The sequence below is a fragment of the Nelusetta ayraudi genome, unplaced genomic scaffold (assembly GCF_046127955.1).
Source record: "Nelusetta ayraudi isolate G7.1 ecotype Tasmania unplaced genomic scaffold, CSIRO-AGI_Nayr_v1 ptg000160l, whole genome shotgun sequence".
Taxonomy (NCBI): Eukaryota; Metazoa; Chordata; class Actinopteri; order Tetraodontiformes; family Monacanthidae; genus Nelusetta; species Nelusetta ayraudi.
Genome location: NW_027466210.1, coordinates 35,239 through 54,380, shown reverse-complemented (window position 1 = coordinate 54,380; position 19,142 = coordinate 35,239). Strand labels below are relative to the sequence as shown.

Sequence of the window (19,142 nt, the reverse complement as noted above, 5' to 3'; positions counted from 1 at the left end):
CCCCTGGGTCCAGGCCTTCCAGAATGATGTCCTCTCTTAAAGTATAAACACAAGTATCTATGGCAACAAACCGCAGTAAATGAGTCATAGTTTCCATATGTTTACCGCAGGTGTTCCTTGAAGTTACCACCGGTCTGGTATGCCAAATGATACGGACTTGTATCCGTCCAGGACACAGGACAGCCTGAGTTTTATCTGCCTTTTTTGATTTGTTGTCAGGTTTGATCCTCTGCAGATGCTCCGGAGCTTTTTTGGATCGCGCCGACCTCCAAGCACGGCCGGCACAGCGCGGTCGGGACCACATCAGTCTTCGCCGGAGGATCTGGCCTGAGTCACATCCACGGCGCGGCTGATGAGGTCAGACGGCGAACGCTGATAAAAACAAAAACCCACAAAGCCCAAAAGTCTCTGACACCATCTGCTGACTATTTAGCAGAGGCGATACCATGACCAAACCTGGGACCTCAAGAGAATTCATGGGGGTAACTCGACTTCTCTTTTATAAGACGGTGGCAGCCGTGAAACATTACAGCATCGCCACAAAATGTGCTCGAAGTAAGTGGTGTTTGCAAACCAGCATTTTTAAGAGGCTTTCAAAAAAAAAAAAAAAAAAAAAAAAATCAAAGGTCTGAAAGTTATCAATGTTTGACCAGTCGGAAAACACACAACAGAAGGAGGAAGTCGGGAATGCTGCCAATGAATCAATTAAAATGTATTTATTTGGACTGAATCCAACCATCTGTGCTAAATTTCAACATCTGAGAGAACTCGGCGTAAGCATAATAGCGGTTAGATGTGCGACTGCAGGGCCATTCATTAAGCCGCTCACATTTTATTGGCCGCCCGCCAGAGAATACAGCGATATTTACCGTACGTTCAACCGCGTCCTTCCTCCAAGACGTCCGTTTATAAAGGAATTTACGTCGACGCCCTCGTCTCGGAAGGAATTGGACGCACACTTTATGACACAGCAAAGCCCGGCTGGCGGTGGCCGTAAGTCTCTCCGGCGCCGCCAAGTGCTCATTACGCTGTGGGGTACGCCGTCTTACGCGCCGCCCGCCGTCCTTACCTGATGAAGTTACGGATCAGCGGCCGCCTGTCAGCGAGTTCGCCGCCGCCGTCGCCACCGCCGCCACCGCCGCCACCTGATCCAGCAGCTCATTAAATCTGCGGCATCCATCAAAAACCCTCCAAACCTCCAGTCTGGCACCGCGTCCCGACTCTACCAGCACCAAAACTACGGTATTAAATTGCCCGAATATTTGGTATTAGACAGACTGTAACCCTGAACCCCAGGCAGGGGCCTTAATAAACGGAGCCACATCCTGCGGCATATTTTTTTTGGGGGGCTGCAAAACTCTTGAGCCAAATTGGTGCGTCATGGCGGATGAAGCCGTCGCGTTTCCTGGAACCGTCTAACGCGGCGCGGAGGGGCATGAATACAAATGATACATCAAAAAAAAAAAAAAAGTGGGAGATTTGAAAATTAATCATAAAATTTATTCCGGGCTAATGCGGGATGAGAGGAGTCGGGGGGGAGAGAGGGGGGTTCGAAAGGCCCCCGGCTCATTACAATTGTAGATTGTAATTGAGTCCTTGGCCTTGAGCTATTTGGAACAAATGAATGTATAAATACGTGTTTGTTCCGGCGGAATGGGAGCGCGACTCGCAAGCCCGGGCTCTTTGGAAAAAAGCAGCGGCGTCACGAGCGTCTCGAGAATGCGTCTCGGGAGAAAGAAATCGCCATAAATCTTCAATTCCATTTACCTGACCCAATCGGAACGGCCCGCCTTCGCATTAGCCTGTAAAATCACTCATTTGTAGACGCCGTAACATAAACCTGAAACGTCCTTTCTCGGAAGAAGAGGATGAATAATAATAATAAAAAAAAAGAAAATGCGGCCATTTCGCCAGAAGGACGGATGATTGGTGCACGTAGGAGTGCAGAATGTGGCGGGGCGGGGTGGGGTGGGGGTGGGGTGAGGTGAGGTGGGGGGGGGCAATAGTTCCTAAAAACAACAATGCGGTTTCTGAGAAGGTTCCAGAATTATGCAACGCTGCTCAATAAATGTGTTCTCCTGCAAAAAAAAAAAAAAAAGAGAGAGGGAGGGAAAAAAAAAAAAAAAAAATGGTGCCGAGGCGGAGCTGATGGATCTGCCATGTGTGGACCCCGAGTTCACCCTCGCTCCGTCCAGCTGCCCCGTCACTCACTCGCTCGCACACACTCACTCACTCCGTCTCACCTCGAGTCCTTGCACTCCACACTCACGCTGTGGATGGAAGCTGCTGCAAATCAGTGCTGGAGTCACTTGACCCCATTTCTGCCCCTTCGCTGCTCTGTTATCTTTTGTCTTCTCTGACAGACCTCAGCTCTTCCCACCGCTCCTTCCTGTCTCCCCTCTCTTAGATATTTACATCTCAACACTGTTCTCGGCTTTGAACTCGCCCATCCAGGATCGAGCGGCAATCGATAGATGTATCTTTAGTTTCCTCCGCTGGTCAAAAAAATAAAGCTGGAATATTTGGAATACGACTCCTCACATCTTTGCCAGAGACGCAAAGGCGAACAAGCGAAATCATTTCTTTTCTCCGCCGGTGAAGTTCTGGTGAAGCATCCTGGGGAATTCAGCCCGTTACCCGCCTCACATTTATTTTTAAATCTTCCCTTCAGCGTCAGAGAGCATGCTTTGTAGCGCGGCGTGAAGTGAATTAAACAACTGCTACGGGATGCGAGCGCAAACAAAGGAGAGGGCAAAAAAGAAACAAAACGCATGCATTAAGCAGCGTGTTTACACAGGGTGAATAGCGCCGCATTGTCCTCCGCCGAGTCCCGCGGCCAGGTGCTCTCATCAATCCTTCACATTTCTGGCACCGCTGAGGCCGAGCATGTCTGAGCAAGCGAGGTCGGCAGCAGAGGGCGGCCATTGGTCCGGACGCTCGCGGCTGTTCTCTGAGAGTGCTTCTCTCTCGGAAACATGCAGCAGGAAACTGCTCCATGAGCATGTTCAACTTCCTCGGCCGTGAAACAATCCCTCCTGTGCCTCTCACCATTAATGATGTTCATGGCCAAAGGTGTCTTTGTCGTGCGAGAGGGCCAGTTGACCTCGACCAACCGACCAATTTTTTGTCTTTCAACTCGCAGCTTACAAATCAGGCTAAGCAGATTAGCCAGGTCGCTAAAACACTGGGGGCTTTTCTATTGATTAGTCAATGCAGTAGCTCCATATCACACCTCACGGTGTTTAAACCTCTTTTTAACTCTTCTTTGGAGTGCCAACATGTTTGGCGCCGTTCCTTATATCCCATCTGTCACGTGAGGCCGCGCTAACCTCTGCAGCATTAGCAAGACTCACCGCCACTTCCTGTTCTGTTTTCTTCAGTGGTTTTCGTGGTGATGGATCATCACCATTTGTTGTTTATTAACGCAGTTTTGTGAGCTGGAGGGGCAGGAAACCCCCCACTGATGTCACGCTCAACTCGCTTCTGCAGCCAACATGGCAACATTCATCTTTCCTTGAGTTTGATAAGGCTGAATATCATTTTTTTTTTTTATAGCTCCTTTGAATGCAACAGTTTGCAGGTGCGGGCGCGTTTGAGAGGCAGGCCGACTTCAAACAAGCAGGCTGAGGCTCGGGCCACTCCAAACACTCAGTATGCATATCAGCACCTTGAGAGGAGAGCGTCAGCTGACCTTATTGGATTCTTGAAAGGAAAGTAGAAAATGATTGATTGCCTAACTGGATTTGCAGGCGCACACCTCTCAGCCTCGGCCAAACAGATGGTGCCTTTTCAAAACATTCGGACCGAAACGCGCTTATAACCAAGTGTGATTTTCCCCCGAACACCAGCCCTCACCTGCGGCCCTGGCCCCTCCGCAAAAGTGCAGATTTGTACAAGGCAAATATCAGTGAAGCCATTGTGAGGCAGCCTAAAAGATATTTGGCCATCTATTTTATTTATTTTATACAAAAATCTTTTTTTTTCTGGAATTCTTTTACCCACCCGTCGGAAGCAATGTGTGTTGGGCGGTGCCAGGCTGCAGTCGTCCTTTTAACTTTGCACATTGTCCTAGATTCCACCCTCCAAAACCCATTAATCCTCAGCTCGGGGCAAACAGACAGTCACAGGTGGGATGTGCTGTTGTAAATCACCGTCTTCTCGCACAGTTGCTGTGAACTTTTGTGACTTCTTCATACCATGGGACCGGGTTCACAGGTTGCAAACCTGTAATATCTGAGCTGCAAAGGAGGGCGACCGCAGTGGTGCGCAGACCTTGAATGCCTCATGCGCAGCCCCTTTGCCCTCAAAATGTGACGGCGCAGATTTTCAGATGCAAGCGCGACATGCTAATAACGGTCAGTAACCAATAACAACCTCAATCCGTCCTCATGCCCCGACTGGACTCTCCGTCCGAGGAGAGCGCGGCCGAATTGTGGGAGAAATCTATTCATTTCCTGAAGCGCAGAGCTCTCAGACATCTGTCTCTCTGGGAAATGCATTACCACCCTCAACCCTCCAGCCCCCGAGTAGCCAGACGGAGGAAATAGGGGGTCGAGTTTCACAGAGTGTGGACGCAACAAAGAAACTCAAGTCGAATGTGGCTCGGCCGCGAGCGTCCAAAAGAGGGTCGCTGATTTGAGCCTTTCAGTGGCCTCGATCGAGCACATGCACACGCAAGGGAGACGGGAGCGGGAAATGCGCTTGACAGCGTCATGTGACGCAAAGCTTTCAGAGCGATGACACCGAAGACGTCCGAGGTGAAGTTTGACCAGGTGGTGAAGTATGACCATGAACTAATGCTGCAGGCATTTATGATTTGGAGCGGCACTTTCTTGGAAGGAACGTTGCGTTTTGACCTTGAAACCGGAGAAAAATGACTCAGAAAAAAAAAGAAAAAAAAAAGGGACCGAACTCCATTGTTCAAAGCAGCTGCACCAGATTTCCATTCTCGAATCTCTCATCCATCTTCCTGCTTCCAACACAAACTGTTTGCATTGGGTCCTTTCAGTCCTGAGCAGGAAGCAACTGCGTCCACCTGTCAACTCTCCTCACTCGAACTATTCGGGTTGGTTCTGGTGCACACGCAGCTCAAAACTATGACCTGGATTTTTGGTCTATTCTGATCTGCAGGAAGTGACAACAAAATGCGACAGTCATTATCATTATTATAATACCAGAAAGTGATGGTGCGTTTATAATTGAGTTTTGCTCTCATGCACGCAGCCTGAAAAATAAACGCTGCCTCTCACTTCCTGTCCTTAATCTGCTGATACTCAAACAAACCTCTGTTTTTATTACTTCTTACTATTTCTCCTTTTCTTGCGTTTTCTGGTATTTTCTTCCTCGCATCCTCACATTTTGAAAAAAAAACAAAGGCTTCGACACCCTTCTGTGTGTCCTTTTAGACACTGGGGTTTCTGAATGATGCAGCTGGATAGCTAATCAGATGTTTCCAATTCACATTTGCTGGTCGGAAGTACAGAGTGCATACCACGACAGTAATCAACCATTTAAGGAAACATATTTTTGAATTGCATAATGCTGAAACCACTTGTTTTAATGTTCTATCGACGGTCCGACGGCTCCCTGGGTCGACCAAACGCGAGTGAAAGTTACTCGGAGCTTGTGCAATTTGTGCGAGGACGCTCCATCGGTTAAACCCGTGTCAAACATGTGGCCGCTGCTTCCCACGTGTTGCGTTTGGGGTGTTACATGAAGATGGATGTGCGAATGGAAACCAGCTGCACTTGCGAGCGCCCGAGCCAAGACACCCTGGCTGCTGCTGCACCGTCAGCTCGCTGCGTCTAGGAGCCGCTTAACAAGCCCAGCGGGGGGCCCTCACATCAAACACTCCACTAATGGCTGATAAAGTCGTTGGGGCCCGGACCGGCCGGACAACAAATGGGCACATTTGGTCTAAAGGCGGCGCGGCGAGCGTCAATGCGCTTGTCAGGCCCACCGCTCGAAACGCCCGGCCAGCTATTTTCATTGGATGTTAAGAGGAAACAGGTTTCTGGTTTATGGGAAAGCAATAAAACGTCAAAACCTGCACTCGTCAAAGACAGGGAACACTGAAGTCAGGCTGATGTAAGGCACGAGGAACCGCAGAGGCGGACTGGACTGACACGCCGGTGCAGTGCCATAACATTTCACCCCAAGCTTGGTCAGACAGGAAGAGGGAGTCAGCGCCGCTGAGGTATAAGATCACCCATAAAACACGCAGATCGGGGGCAGATCGGTGATTTAAACTGATCTAAAGGAGTAAATAACTTTCTAAATGGGTTCTGCAGCGTGTCGCCGTCTGTATTTAGATATATCTCACTAGCAGCCGACGGTGGACCGTGAAAAACCCGCCGCGGTGCCGCGTAATTTAAGATGTGTTGTTGCCAAAGCTCGGTTGCATTTACCAAACGAGATGAACATGTGCCCCAAGACGAGGCCGAGCGGGAGCATAAAACAATAAAAACAAGAATAAAAAAAAAAAAAAAAAACAAGAAGCCCATTAAGGATTTTGAGGACTGAAGTTTAATGGAATTGTGATTGTTTTTTGTTGGAGGTCAAACATTTAATTGGTTTTACTGGACAGAACAAAGCAACAGCCGGAGCCACTCCTACAGTCGGCCGGGACACTAAATCTCTCTACTTTACGAGCAGAACCACTCTGAGCGGCTCCGTCTCTAACAGATTGCTTCTGACAAACGACAGACATTTCGCTTTTTTTTTTTTTTTTTTCTTTTTTTCTTTTTTTTCTTTTTTTTCTTTCAAAGGCCGAGCAGGAAAGGCTACCGCATAGTATCATTTTTCATGCGGGCAGACTCTTCCCAACGATCCGCTTTCATCTTCTCCTACCAAAGGGATTCATTATTGTTCCAGCCCGGCTAAAGCCTCTCTTCCCTTCTTCCCCTCCTCCCGTCCCGTATCTGGACAATCGCTCCTCTCTTTCAGCGCTTCGTCTGGCTGAGATCAGTGCTGCGCTCGCTTGCTCGGCGAGAGTAGCAGTGACCTCAGCCTGACTCAGCGGGGCGGCGGCGGCGGCAGCAGCGTCCGCCCGCTCTGCTCCCGGAGCCCCCCTGCGACATGCACGGGCTGACAGCAGGGGCCTGGCGGACAGGCGCTGCAGGGCTGACACACACGTACGGACACACAGAGACGCACAGGCAGGGTCCTAATGTTGCCCCGTGACGAAAAGCAAAGGAGGCAAATTAATAACGGTGGACGGGGAGGGGAGAGGAGGAGGAGGAGGAGGAGGAGGAGGAGGGGGCGGGGAGGTCGACTGCGACCTTACTGGCCGGACTCTTAGCGGACGTGTGTGTGGAGGGGTGGGGTGAGGTTGGGGGAGGGCGGGGTCGGCCGCTGGGCTTCGGTCGGATGTCACAGCGTGCTAGTTGTGGAAGCGGCCAGACGCTTTCCTATGTAGATTCTGCAAGGAGAAAGCAGTGATTGATCATCAGTTGACCAGCAAGTCCACACAGGCCATTTTTGTGTGCAAGCTAGCGGCTGCCGTCGTTTTGCAGCAACGTACGCAACACTTAATAACCTTAAAACTGTAAAAGTAAGTGTTTATTTAAGAGTGAAATGCATTTGCCAATCGCAAGTCACTTCTTCAAGCTAGGGTTGAGCTCAATACTCTGTGGGTGATCAAAACTGCGGACAAACAAAGGGAAAAACCTGATTGGCAGTGAGAAACTAGAAACTTGTCCTAGAGTATTTTATGCAAAATCAAATGAAAAATCTCGACACAACACTCAGCGCGCTCGTAATTTACTGTTGCAGGGGTCTCACCCGACTCCGAGCGTGAGCAGGTGCGAGGCCAGCAGGGAGGGGCCGAGGACGAGGAGAACGTCGGAGGAGAAGATCCCCCTCTTCATCACGTCCGTCTTCCTGATGCTGAGAGAGCCCTGCTGCTTCGGGTGCTGGAACACAAACTCCCTGGGCAGCAAAAAGTGGAGGGCCAAAGTTGAGAGAGAGAGAGAGAGAGAGAGAGAGAGAGAGAGAGAGAGAGAGAGAGAGAGAGAGAGAGAGAGAGAGAGAGAGAGAGAGAGAGAGAGAGAGAGAGAGAGAGAGAGAGAGAGAGAGAGAGAGAGAGGAGGGGATGAAGGGGATGAAGGAATAAATAGATAAATAAATAAAACAATAAATAAATAACTCAGCCCGTGTAATGAGAACACAAGAGAGGGGATGCTGGACAGGTAGTAAAGCACTCTGAGTCTGAGGCCGGTGAAGCTAATACCTGTCAACGAGACTTATTGTACTGCGGAAGATTAAATGTCAAGCGTGGCCGAGTGAATAAATAAAGAGGGCGATTCGTGCGCGTCTCGAACGCTCGGTAAACAAAATTTAAAGCGGGTCTGCTACTTGCTGTCAAATCCAAAATAAAGACAGGGAAGAGGTTAAAAGATAAAATAAATCTGCCCGCTTTTTTCCCCCCAGTCTAAAAAGCCCAAAGAAGTGCCTCTTTCATATGACAGTTTATAATGAAATTTGAATGCGCCTGTTCGAAAGGGTCTAGTGAGGTAATTATTTCCTCGCAAACAAGCTCAGCTTCTCCTCTGGCAACTTCTCGGTAATGAGACCACCTGTGTTAGCGAGGAAGAGAAAAAAAAGCAGCCGCAGAATGCAACCTCCTGTGCGCAAACAAAAGCGAGTTTTAACGTTCTGTTTGCTCACGTTCAATAAAGTATGGCAGAGATTTTGTGGTGGAGGAAAGAAAACACTTTTTTTTTTTTCCCACTTCATGTGCGAAGCTTAAGTTCAGCAAGTGCTTCTTGAAAAGTTATCAGAGCCTTCGATGTGTTTGAGGGCAGTGCAGAAGCAGCAGCCAAGTGCCAACATTTTGACAGGGCTATGATTGAACCAGAGGGGTGTGGCCTTACTTTGGAGGCATGTTTTCAGGTCTACTGGACCAGTCCCACACCCAGTCAGTGTCGGCCCGTCGATCCACCTCCTCCTGGGAAAAACAATTGCAGAAATCATTATTCTTATTTTAGAAGAGATAAAAAATACGGAAGAGAATTAGGGCCACAAGAAGAGAAAAAACATCATTAGGAATTTTTTTGAGAATAAAGATGAAATTTCATGAGTAAAATTGGCATTTCGAGAATACAATCGAAATTTCGTGATTAAAGTCAATGTAAATAAAGTTGAAATTCCAAGACTAAAGTCAGAAGTCGAACGGCTCTGCACAAGCTTATTGGAGTACCAGTTTGCGGTTTACTTCAACTTTATTCATGAAATTTCAACTTAAAACTCGAAATCGAAACTTTAAAAAAAAAAAATCTCCTTCCTGTCTTATTTTTTTTCTTCTTCTGGCCCTTAACCTCTTTCGTAGATAAATAATTTGGTATTTGAAAACCTGTGCAAGGCTGCTAATTTAAACTTTGTATCTCATCCTATAGAGTCGGATGGTATAGTTTCATATCTTATGACATGCATGATGCATAGCATCCTCTTCTGTCACGTTATATCCTCCCCTGCCGCAACATATCAAAGATCGTAATGCATCACATAACATTGTATCCTTTCCCATCCTATCCCATAGTACGGTAGGTATTGTATTTCATGGTATTACGGCATCCTATTGCATTGTATAGTCCCCTATCATCTTGTGCTACATCCTATCTTATCCTTCCAGGACGTCAAGTGTCACGTATCAAGGAAACTTAATCCACAATGTTCCTGCAGACCGGAACGGCTTTAAATTTACGTGACATTGAAACGGAGGAGGGTGCAGCAATACCTGTATGGTGACACAGTCGCTGTCCTGGTCACTGTTTGGTCTCTGGGCTCCGGGCGACTGTGGGGTCCCAACCTGCGGAGGACTGAGAACGACGGTCACTCACACGCACTCATTTTTTTTTTTGTTGCACAAACGTAACGAGACAAAGTGAAACCCCTACCTGTCTCGACTCCTCTCACACTCCAGCTGGGCCTCCAGCAGGATTCTCTCCAGCTCCCCCTGCAGGGTGGAGGAGATGCTGTCTTCCGGCCCCGTCAGACTCTCCCTGCGGCTCACGGCGGCGATGAGCTCCTCCAGCTCCACCCAAGAGCCTGATGGGTTACAAAAAAAAAAAAAAAAAAGAGTGGAGGAGTTCATTACGGAGGTGCAGCCGTCAGCAGCAGGGGGAGGAGGAAGAGAACAGCGGGGGCGTCAGAGACTCACACTTAGATGGTAATGAGCGACAAGAGGGGTCATGATGAGGAAGCAAACACGCCTCTCGCCTTTAACAGTGTTTATATGGAGCTAAAGACTCGGAATCAATTAATATCCCCCTCGGTTCCTTTAATTAAATGATGAGCAGATATCCATTGATCAGCCGCGATCAAAGAGGTCGACTTGTCGAATAAATGATAATGAGTCCCCCGCATCCTCCTCATCAGGACCACCTCCATGCGCGAGTGAACTTTCATCTGCACGCATTTTTATTATTCTTGCTTTAACGACGCGACGGGGCTGAATGCTGATTGTGTCATTTGCTGAAGTTTGAGGCCGAGCGCCGCGCCGCCCCGCGGCGGATCGTATTTCATGAAAAGATAAAGAAATCCCAACGAGCGACAAGAACTCAGTCGGCGAGGCCGGTGACGTCGCCGGCGGCGCCGCGTTCGCTCGCCGTGAACTGCGGTGTTTTGAGACTTCTCACTCGGCGCGCTCAGACCATCAAGTATTTAGCGCGGAGGTTCGCCATGTCGAACATGAAAGGGAGAAAGTTCAGTAGCTACGCAACAAACCGTGTTTGATCTGAGGAGCTGAGTCACGGCGGTTGTCAGCCTGAGTTACTCAAACTGCATCCAGGTCTGTGAGTGATTCAGATCGCTAATATTTTACGGGGGGGTTTCTTCTTTTTTTGGGGGGGGGGGTTATTATTTTTTCGGGCTTGCAGCTTGTTTCAAATACTTTTTTCCTCCCCCGCAATACCAAAGCTCCTTGTTTGTGTTTGCGCGGTTAGCCGGTGGCAACTTAAAAGCGCCGTCACAGGTGTCCCGACGCGACCCGACCCGACGCGACCCGAGGGGAGGTGCGTGCAGGGTGGATGTACCTTTTGCGCGTGCGTGGCTGCGTGATGTTGTTGTTGTTGTTTTACACACGCATGCAAACCCGGGGCTGATCCATCGCCATCAATGAGGTCCCGGGGACGCACGCTCGCACGCACGCACGCATGCACGCACGCAGCCGCGCTCATGAATGGACGGCGGCGGGTCAGCGGGTGCACAGGGCAGGGAAAAGAGATTTACACGTGCACGCTCAGCGCGAGCGTGTGCGTGCGTGCGTGCGTGCTCAGCGCAGAGCCAAACAGTGGGGCAGGGCTAACTCGGGCTGACAGCATGCTTGCTTACGTAAGGTTTTATTTCTGTCAGAGATTAGCCACTCAGCCGCTCCTCCTCCTCCTCCTCACCTCCCCCCCCACCCACCCACCCCCCACCCTCTTGCTGCATCCCTCCCTGACATCAGGAGGCCCCCTTTCATAAATCTCAACACCTCATCTGCCCACCAGTGGCGCTCCTTCCGCCTCGCGTGACGCCTCGCAAATTGTCACTTTTACGCGCGTTTGCGACACAAGCGGCGGCAGGCCGAGGCCGGGCCGAGCTGGGAGCAAAAGCCGGCGCTGACAGTGAGGGTGGCGGGGGGTGGGGGTGGGAGGGGTGATGGGGACTGTGCCATTGGCCTAGTTATTCCTCCACAGAGGGGAGTTGTGACATAACCGGCGTTGCCTCGCTGCCTGACTTATCTGTCACCATTTCGGCGGCACTAAACCAGTTTCTGCCGCGCACATTCATGAGAGCCGATGCCAAATCTGCTTTATGTAACGTTTGGGAGGGCTGGGATGAGGAGGGGGGGGTGGGGTGTGGGGGGGGAGACGCAGTAAAGGCTGAATGAACGCCAGCATCGCCACAGAGTCGCGGCTGTGAGCGTCTGGAGGGGAGGAGGAGGAGGACGAGGAGGAGGTGGTGTGTCGTCCTTTGGTTCCTCCTTTCAGAAGGAGTGTTGCTGTTCTGTGTCGGATTAACTTTTTTTCATGAGGGCGTTGAGCATCACAGAGAAGGATAGACACTGGAATCACTGCAGTGCGCCGGGCCCGTGAAAATATCACACAAACAGACAAATCTTTGGCTTGAAAGGCCTGAAATTGAACAATTGAATCTTTCTTAAAACGGATTGTTGTCCTGTTTTAGAATGAACAAAACTAAATATTTATTATATTTAAATGTATGTGTTGCACATATAAATATGTTCCTTTTTACATGTTAATGACATCTTTGATTACGATTTTAAGGTTATCTTTGCGGAAATAACAAATCATAATGTTCATTTGGCTAATTTGTCGTTGAGAACGCACTCTGTGATTCTATTAACTGGAAACAAAACCATTCCAAAAAAAAAAAATCCATAGTCATCTAAATTTTTTTGCCTTCAAGGCCATGAACTCAAGGGCGTTCCCCATTCCACACCTGCATAACACTTCCTCCCAGTATGCTGTAAGCCAGCATGCTTGGCGGCCGGGGAATGTGCCGGAGCTATAAGCGTCGAGAAATCTCAACGTCTTAATTGGCTTACGGTGATACAAACAGGTGAGTCATGGAATCCGTTTATACGGTGACGCCGGTCGGTGGCAACAACCGGATGACGAGGAGAAAAGTTGCCGGTGTGCACGAGGATAAAAACAAAACAACAAGCGGTGTTTACACATGACCCAGACGATGCTCATTGTTTATCCTCCACACCAAACGCACACAGTGTCAGTTTAGCCGCACGCTGAGAACTTTTAAGGAAGAAGAAGAAGAAGAAGAAGAGGAAAAAAGACCTGCAACCCGGATAGATAATTATTACATAAGCAGCCCGGCAGCGGCCCTGCATGGTGCGCCTCCATCACTCACCGTAGAGTCCGTCGTCTGGTGTCTGCGAGCCGGACAGAGACATGCTGGAGAGCCGGAGAGCAGAGGAGAGCAGAGGAGAGGATGGAGCTCGGTGGGATGCTGCTGATGGTCCTCCTCCTCTTTCTTCTTCTTCTTTTTCTTCTTCTTCTTCTTCCTCTGGTTCTTCTTCCTTCCTCCTGTCGTGTCCGCTTCTTCCTCTCAGCCACTGTTGTGTTTGTGTTGTGGGGCTAAAACCGGGCACCGGCACAGCACTAATCCCATGCCCCCACCCCCAGCACCACCACCCTCCTCCCTTCCTCCCTCCCTCCCTCCATCCCTCCCCTGCTCTCCTCCTCCCAATGAGCTCTGCTCCACACGTGTCCGCAGCAGGGAGGTAAACAAAAGAGGCCGAGGGTTGAGCTCCGCGGGGTCACAGGGCCGCCCCGGGTGTGCGAACCAAACGCCTACCTGTCATCACGCTGGCTCCCGCCTCTTTGGATGACACATAGTAAACCTGATCAGCCAGTAGTTGTGTTTCCATTGCAGTTTTTCACAAAATAAAAGCGATATTTCTAAAATTTCAACAAAACCCAATTGCGATTTGCGGGTGTTTCCATTGAACGGTGTGAAGCGCATCAGCTGTAATTCTCGTCAGATTTGCTTTTGTTTGTTTACCTTTGTTTTTTACCAGTGTTTTTGAAAGTTTAGGTGTTTCCATTACCAATTTATTATTGCGATATTTAGGTTTTGTGCAATTCTCGGGGCAATGGTGGCGGGAAGCTACGGAGTGAGTCTTACATGACCAATCAGTCGTGAGTGATGGGGGTCGCTGACATTGCAGAGAGGTTTTTTTTTTTTTTTTTTTTTTTTTCCAAACCGGAGTGATTTTGGGTTTCCTGCCCGAGGTTGCACAGCGGGGAGTCTGGCTGAAGCGGCGCTGGTTGGCTCCGAGTCTGGACCTCGACACTGTGGCCCACTTCCAAACTCCCCTTCACCACCAAAGTGTCACCACCAATCAAGTGACCATGGCAGCCGCGGACGAGGCCGCTACCAATGAAGGGATGCAGGGGACGATAGGAGTGAGGTGCATCCTGGGAAATGAGTTCCTGGATTCTTCTCTGTCGGAGCGGCCGCGCCGAGTACAGGAGCCCTGTACAGTATTGCGAGGACATTGTGAAATAAATCAGGTGGCTGCACACACACACACACACACGCGCACACATCCACTCTGTTCACGTGTCAGTTATTGACATACGGCTCACCAAAAACTGCCAAGATTACTGAGGAGGAAAAGCTTCCAGCGTGTGTGCTGGGGCGCTGCGAGACTCCCAGCTGTGAATAATGATTCGCCGCTCAGTCCAGTCAGCTCTTGTATTCCAGCCCCCTTTAACTGGAATATAGCACAGCGCACATCATTTATTTGACGGGTTCACGGATGGATTACGGGACGACGACGGCGGCGGCGGCGGCGGGGCCTCCGGGCCACAGACTTCGAAGTGACTTTTCCTGATTCGCTTTTTGTCTTCCCCCCCGCCCCCCCCGAGTAACCGCAAGTCCTGCTGCCGCTGCTGGTTGAAAACGACACCAGATTTCCTGCTTTTCAGTTCAGCGATGAGAAAAAGAGGCCGGCTTGTGCAGAAGCCTGAAAAAAAAAAGAAGAAGAAAACAACTAAAAGTGCAACCGGTCCGCAGTCAGCGCTCAACACGCTTACGCTGCGCGCGTGTGCACATATATCAAACATATATTCAAATGCGGCTGCAGAGGCTGAAGTGGCGGCTTTTGATGTGAGCCGCATGAACTTCAAATGAAAGCGACCCGGAGCGGATCAGCGTACGCCTGCCGCGTCATCACATCATCGGCATCGTCTTACGGAGAACATGGGCCGACTCTGTGTTTGTAGCGCTCCTTCACCGCAAAGTGAATCGATAGCGTGTTTCCGATCCCCCCCCGCACCCCTCCCCACCACTCCTTTCCCCCTCTCCTCCGATGTATGCGTGTGGATGAGGCCCCGTGGCCGGTGATTCATGTGTGACTGTGACATTCCTTCAAGACGCTCGGCGGCGCCTGTGACATCAGCGGTGCACTGGCTCAGCCCCCTGGATTCCGAGCACACGGAAGCACAAGCGCAAACAAACAAATGCGGGGAATCGTCGCACGGAACCATCAGAGCGTTGCACTTTGTCCTTCTGACACCAGGTTACCGCAGAGCGGACGCAGAAGAATTGAAGGTCAAACGAGCGAGCTGAAGAAAAGCTGATTTCATTGATTTTTTTTTTTTTTTTTTAAGGACAAAATAAACATTTGTAAAATGCATTTTGATAAACCTCATCGTTTACCTTGGGATCTCTTCAGAACAATATCACCACCTGGTGGAGAGCAGCAAAAAAAAAAAAAAAAAAAGAAGAAGAATGGGACAAGACCTAAAGACTTGGGCTGGGTTCATGTCAGAGCTGCAGAGCTGCAGAGCTGCAGCTCCTCTGAACTTTGATGCAGGATGCGTTTGCACAGAAGTTTAAATGATGCCATATCCTGATATAGCAGCAGCAGCAGCAGCAGCAGCAGCAGCAGCAGCAGCAGCAGCAGCTCTTCTTATCTGTACATCTTCTTCTCCATTTATTATGTTGCAGAGCAGCGTTTTTTTCCTCTCCCCTCCCTCTCCGGTCCTCCAGAAGAGGACGGACGCAGAAAGTCATTAATCGGCGGCAGAAACAAAGCAGCCAAAAGTTCCCTCATCCATCAAAGCAAGTTAAGATCTCTGACAATGTCCCGGGCCCTGGCCCACATCAAAGAGGGAAAAACGCCAGCCGTCCAGTCCTCTGGTCCGGCCCGCCTCCTTCATCCATCACGCCCGAAAATGAGATAGCGTAATAATAAAATCTCGCAGGTAATGGCCACGGTTAGAGTTGGCCATTACACGCGTCCCTTTTAAACTGCAGCCCTGTATTACTGGGGCCGTGATTGATGACTTGATGTGAGCGCATGTCCAAGTATTTGCTTAAAGTTGCACCCAGCAGGTCAGACGGAGGAGTCTGATTAATGAGGGGCCACCGGAAAAAACTGGTGGTGCTCTTCCTCCGCGCGCAAACCAAGAACGTTGCTGTTACACCACCGGAGGCTTTTTTTGGGCCGATAATGACAAATTTTTTTGTCTGCGCTCCACATGAGAGGACCGAGCTGAGGAGACGAGCGCGGAAAAATACAGAAGAAGAAGATTCAGGCAACAGCTTGCACTTCTCCTCTGGAGGAGGAGCGGTTTGAACCGCAGGGCCGCGATGCTGGTTCAGATCACAGGATTTGTTCGAACAACACGCGGCTGCCGTCTGATGTTGAGGCACAAAGCACGACGAGAGGATGGTGGGGAAGTTTGAGGTTTGTTACAAAGCTGAAAAAATGTCTCATTTTGAGAGCACAAATGGATTTTTAAAAAATCCCTTTGTGATGTCACAAAAGGCGCTGATACTTCTTCAGGGTCAGCAGCGAGATCCCCTGGCAGGCGCTGGCTCCGCCCTCTCGTTTTTGTCCCCTTTCAAACGTGTTAAAGTTCAAGGAATGTATCAGTTTTAGCAGGAACCTTTTAACAAGCCTTTTTTTTGGGTGAATGCTGCAAACAGAGGGCTAAAAATGCTGTTTTCCATCCAGGGTCAAGGCAGCTCCATTTGGTGTCCATTGACAACATGGAATCTGCTGTATTTTGAGACGTACAATTGTGTTCACTAACTTTTTATTCCATTTTCTATTGATATGTTGATGAACTTTTAGCTCAAAATTAATGAAAGTAGAATTGCAAATTATTAGAATTTTATTTTTGCCACTGCGGCGAGTAATCACTCGTCAAATCTTCGAGTTTCAACACAGATTTATGCAGAGAGCGCTGTTAAACATAAATAAATAAATAAATAAATAAATAAATGCCCTATTCCAAACACGCTTTGTTCCTGGCTAGCATACGTATACACCAATGGAAAAAACAACAACATGACAGTCAATAAGGGCCATTTAAAAAGGAACAAATTCTGTTTGCGCGGGGTGACTCCTCCGAGTCTCACTAATTACGTCTCGGGAAGGAAACATCTGCCGCGGCGCAGCACTGTGCAAACAGCCGCTGTGTCTCCAGCCCTAAACGCCACCTCCTAAACACTCGAAGCAGGAGCCCTTTGTCATCGGCAAACTCAAGGTCCCGCCTGTGGCTGCCGCTCTCAAAGCCTCGCAGAGTCTGTTCCCCTTTCATTCCCTCGCACTGCCGCATCTGCTGCCTCTCTTTTTCCGACGCGGACGTGTAACACCGCGACTGCCTTTCAGCCCAGACTCACAAGCACCTCGTCTGCCAGGTGCAGAACCCGAAGCCTGAGGCCCGCGTCCCGTTTTGTAGTGTTTTCTAGTGTTACATCACAGGTAGCCTTTAGTTTAGCAGACGTTCTCGGCCGGCGTTTATGTCGTCAAAACAACATTAAAAATGCCCCAAAAAATGTGAAAGTTGGAAAATGTGCTTAGCAGGCAATGGCAGCAGGACCTTGATAAGTGGGCGGAGTCAAGTTGTCACCTCCTGGACACACCTGCAGTGAGAGCTGAGGCCTGACAGTGTTTGGATAGGCCTGAAGGAAAGCACAGAGTGGGCTAAAATGAGGTAAGCTAAGCTCAGATATTCTATATATTAAACAAACTACTTAAAAAACTATTTGATGAATATTGAGACTGTAGTCTGTGGAATGTAGAATTTGTTGTTCAGATTATGTCTTTCTTAGTAGGTAAAAGTTTCCAGTGTTTGGGATTAATAATAGGTCTGTTTGTTGTTGCTAAAGGCTAACTAGTGCTAAGCTAGCCCAGACTGTCTCTCCAGGCAGTTATTCCGCAATTAATTCCAGACTGGCCCCTACTTGCCTCTGATTGGCCCATACTGCTTTCTTCTACGCCGAACTGGAAGCCAATCAGAGGAGAGTAGGGGCGGGTCTCTCCACGGCACATACTCTTCCTGTTTGTCCCCGGGGATGTGAGCCTGAGTCAGTGCTCTACCTTTACATGCTGTTATACAATGAAAACTGCTTATTAATTTATATATATATAAAAAAAAAAGAATACTACTGGTGAATGCTGAAGAGATGTGTATATTAACACACGCATCGGTCTCATTTGGAGCGATCATTTACATGAAAAATTACAATGGGCCATTCTTTTTCATGTCGCACTGACACACTGTTCATCATAACAACAGTGATGGATGAGAAATTATTCAATCTGGACGTGAAACATTTATTAAAAAAAAAAAAAAAAATCTTCCGTGCTTCTCAGGCCCGGTGGCGAAAGGTAGATATGACTTTACTGTTGACTGTCGGGTGAAAAAAAAAACCCAAACATGTTATTTCAGCACGGGTGTCTGTGAAGTATCGCATTCCGAGCCGCTGCAGATGTCTGTTTATCATCTTCTGTTGTTTACGCTGCGCGCAAGACTTATGTGCGAGAACACACCAGGGAGAAATTAGCACAAAGGCCTGTTTGCAAAAAAAAAAAAAAACAACACATGCCGGGTTGCGTGCGTGTGTGTGTGTGTGTGCGTGCGTGCGTGCTCACGGGTTTGACTCTACATTCATGTATTCCATAGGTACATTATTATCTCCCATTATTGTAGCAACGTCTGAGAGGTTAGCGGCGTCCCTTCAGCTCCCATTACTGAGCGAAAAAAAGCCGCGGGTGTCGCGGCACTCTCTCCATGAAATTGTATTTGAAATCCATTCACAGAAACGGGGTGGGGGTGGGGGGGTGGGGGGTGGAGGGAGGTTAAAAAAAAAAAAAGAAAAAAAGTGGAACATCTGAGAGATGTAAAAACAAGATTCGCCGGCATGTTAATGTAAGTGTGTTAGCGGGGAGGGAGGGAGTGGCGATGATAAGAAGGAGATAATAGAAAGGAAGTGATAAAAAAAAAAAAAAAAAAAAAAGCGGGACCAGATATCTGGGCTGTTAAGGCGTCTAGGTAAAGACTTTATCTCTCCGTCTTCTGCTGCGCCGAGCACTTTCCGTCCAGCCCTGTTGCAGCGACGGCGGGGTCGAAGCTGCAACGTTGACCTTTTTACAAAGGGGTCGCCGTGTTATTCCCACTGCAGCGGAGTATTCCGCTCCCCAGACTGCAGTGCAGCGTCTTTCACGGAGGTAATTATCCGAAACACTGTCACTTCTCAACACACGGGCTATTCTAACGCGTCTGTCGCCGGTTGCGACTAAACAGTTTGCCGAATGAATTGAAAGGTCGGCATTACAAATATTTTCAGATCTTTGTTTGTCATGCACAAATAATTATTTG

At 49.0% G+C, this 19,142-nt stretch overlaps 1 protein-coding gene across 1 annotated transcript; it reads right to left on the bottom strand.

The window, feature by feature from the left end:
- Nucleotides 1-6,502: 6,502 nt before the first annotated feature.
- On the bottom strand, nucleotides 6,503-13,125 carry LOC142880141 (BCL2/adenovirus E1B 19 kDa protein-interacting protein 3). The gene is made up of 6 exons (XM_076013834.1): nucleotides 12,871-13,125; nucleotides 9,897-10,047; nucleotides 9,737-9,818; nucleotides 8,874-8,947; nucleotides 7,783-7,929; nucleotides 6,503-7,420 (listed from the first exon to the last, which is right to left on the bottom strand). The coding sequence occupies exons 1-6, from the start codon at nucleotides 12,911-12,913 to the stop codon at nucleotides 7,372-7,374; spliced, it is 546 nt and encodes a 181-aa protein (XP_075869949.1). The 5' UTR covers nucleotides 12,914-13,125; the 3' UTR covers nucleotides 6,503-7,371.
- Between the last annotated feature and the right edge of the window lie 6,017 nt (nucleotides 13,126-19,142).

Excerpts from the sequence above, each read along its gene's own strand:
- LOC142880141 (XM_076013834.1), bottom strand. The coding sequence starts at position 12,913 with ATGTCTCTGTCCGGCTCGCAGACACCAGACGACGGACTCTACG. Across the intron at positions 9,819-9,896 it reads TGTGAGAGGAGTCGAGACAG|TCCTCCGCAGGTTGGGACCC; the intron begins GTAGGGGTTTCA and ends CGTCGTTCTCAG. Across the intron at positions 8,948-9,736 it reads GCGACTGTGTCACCATACAG|GAGGAGGTGGATCGACGGGC; the intron begins GTATTGCTGCAC and ends TGTTTTTCCCAG.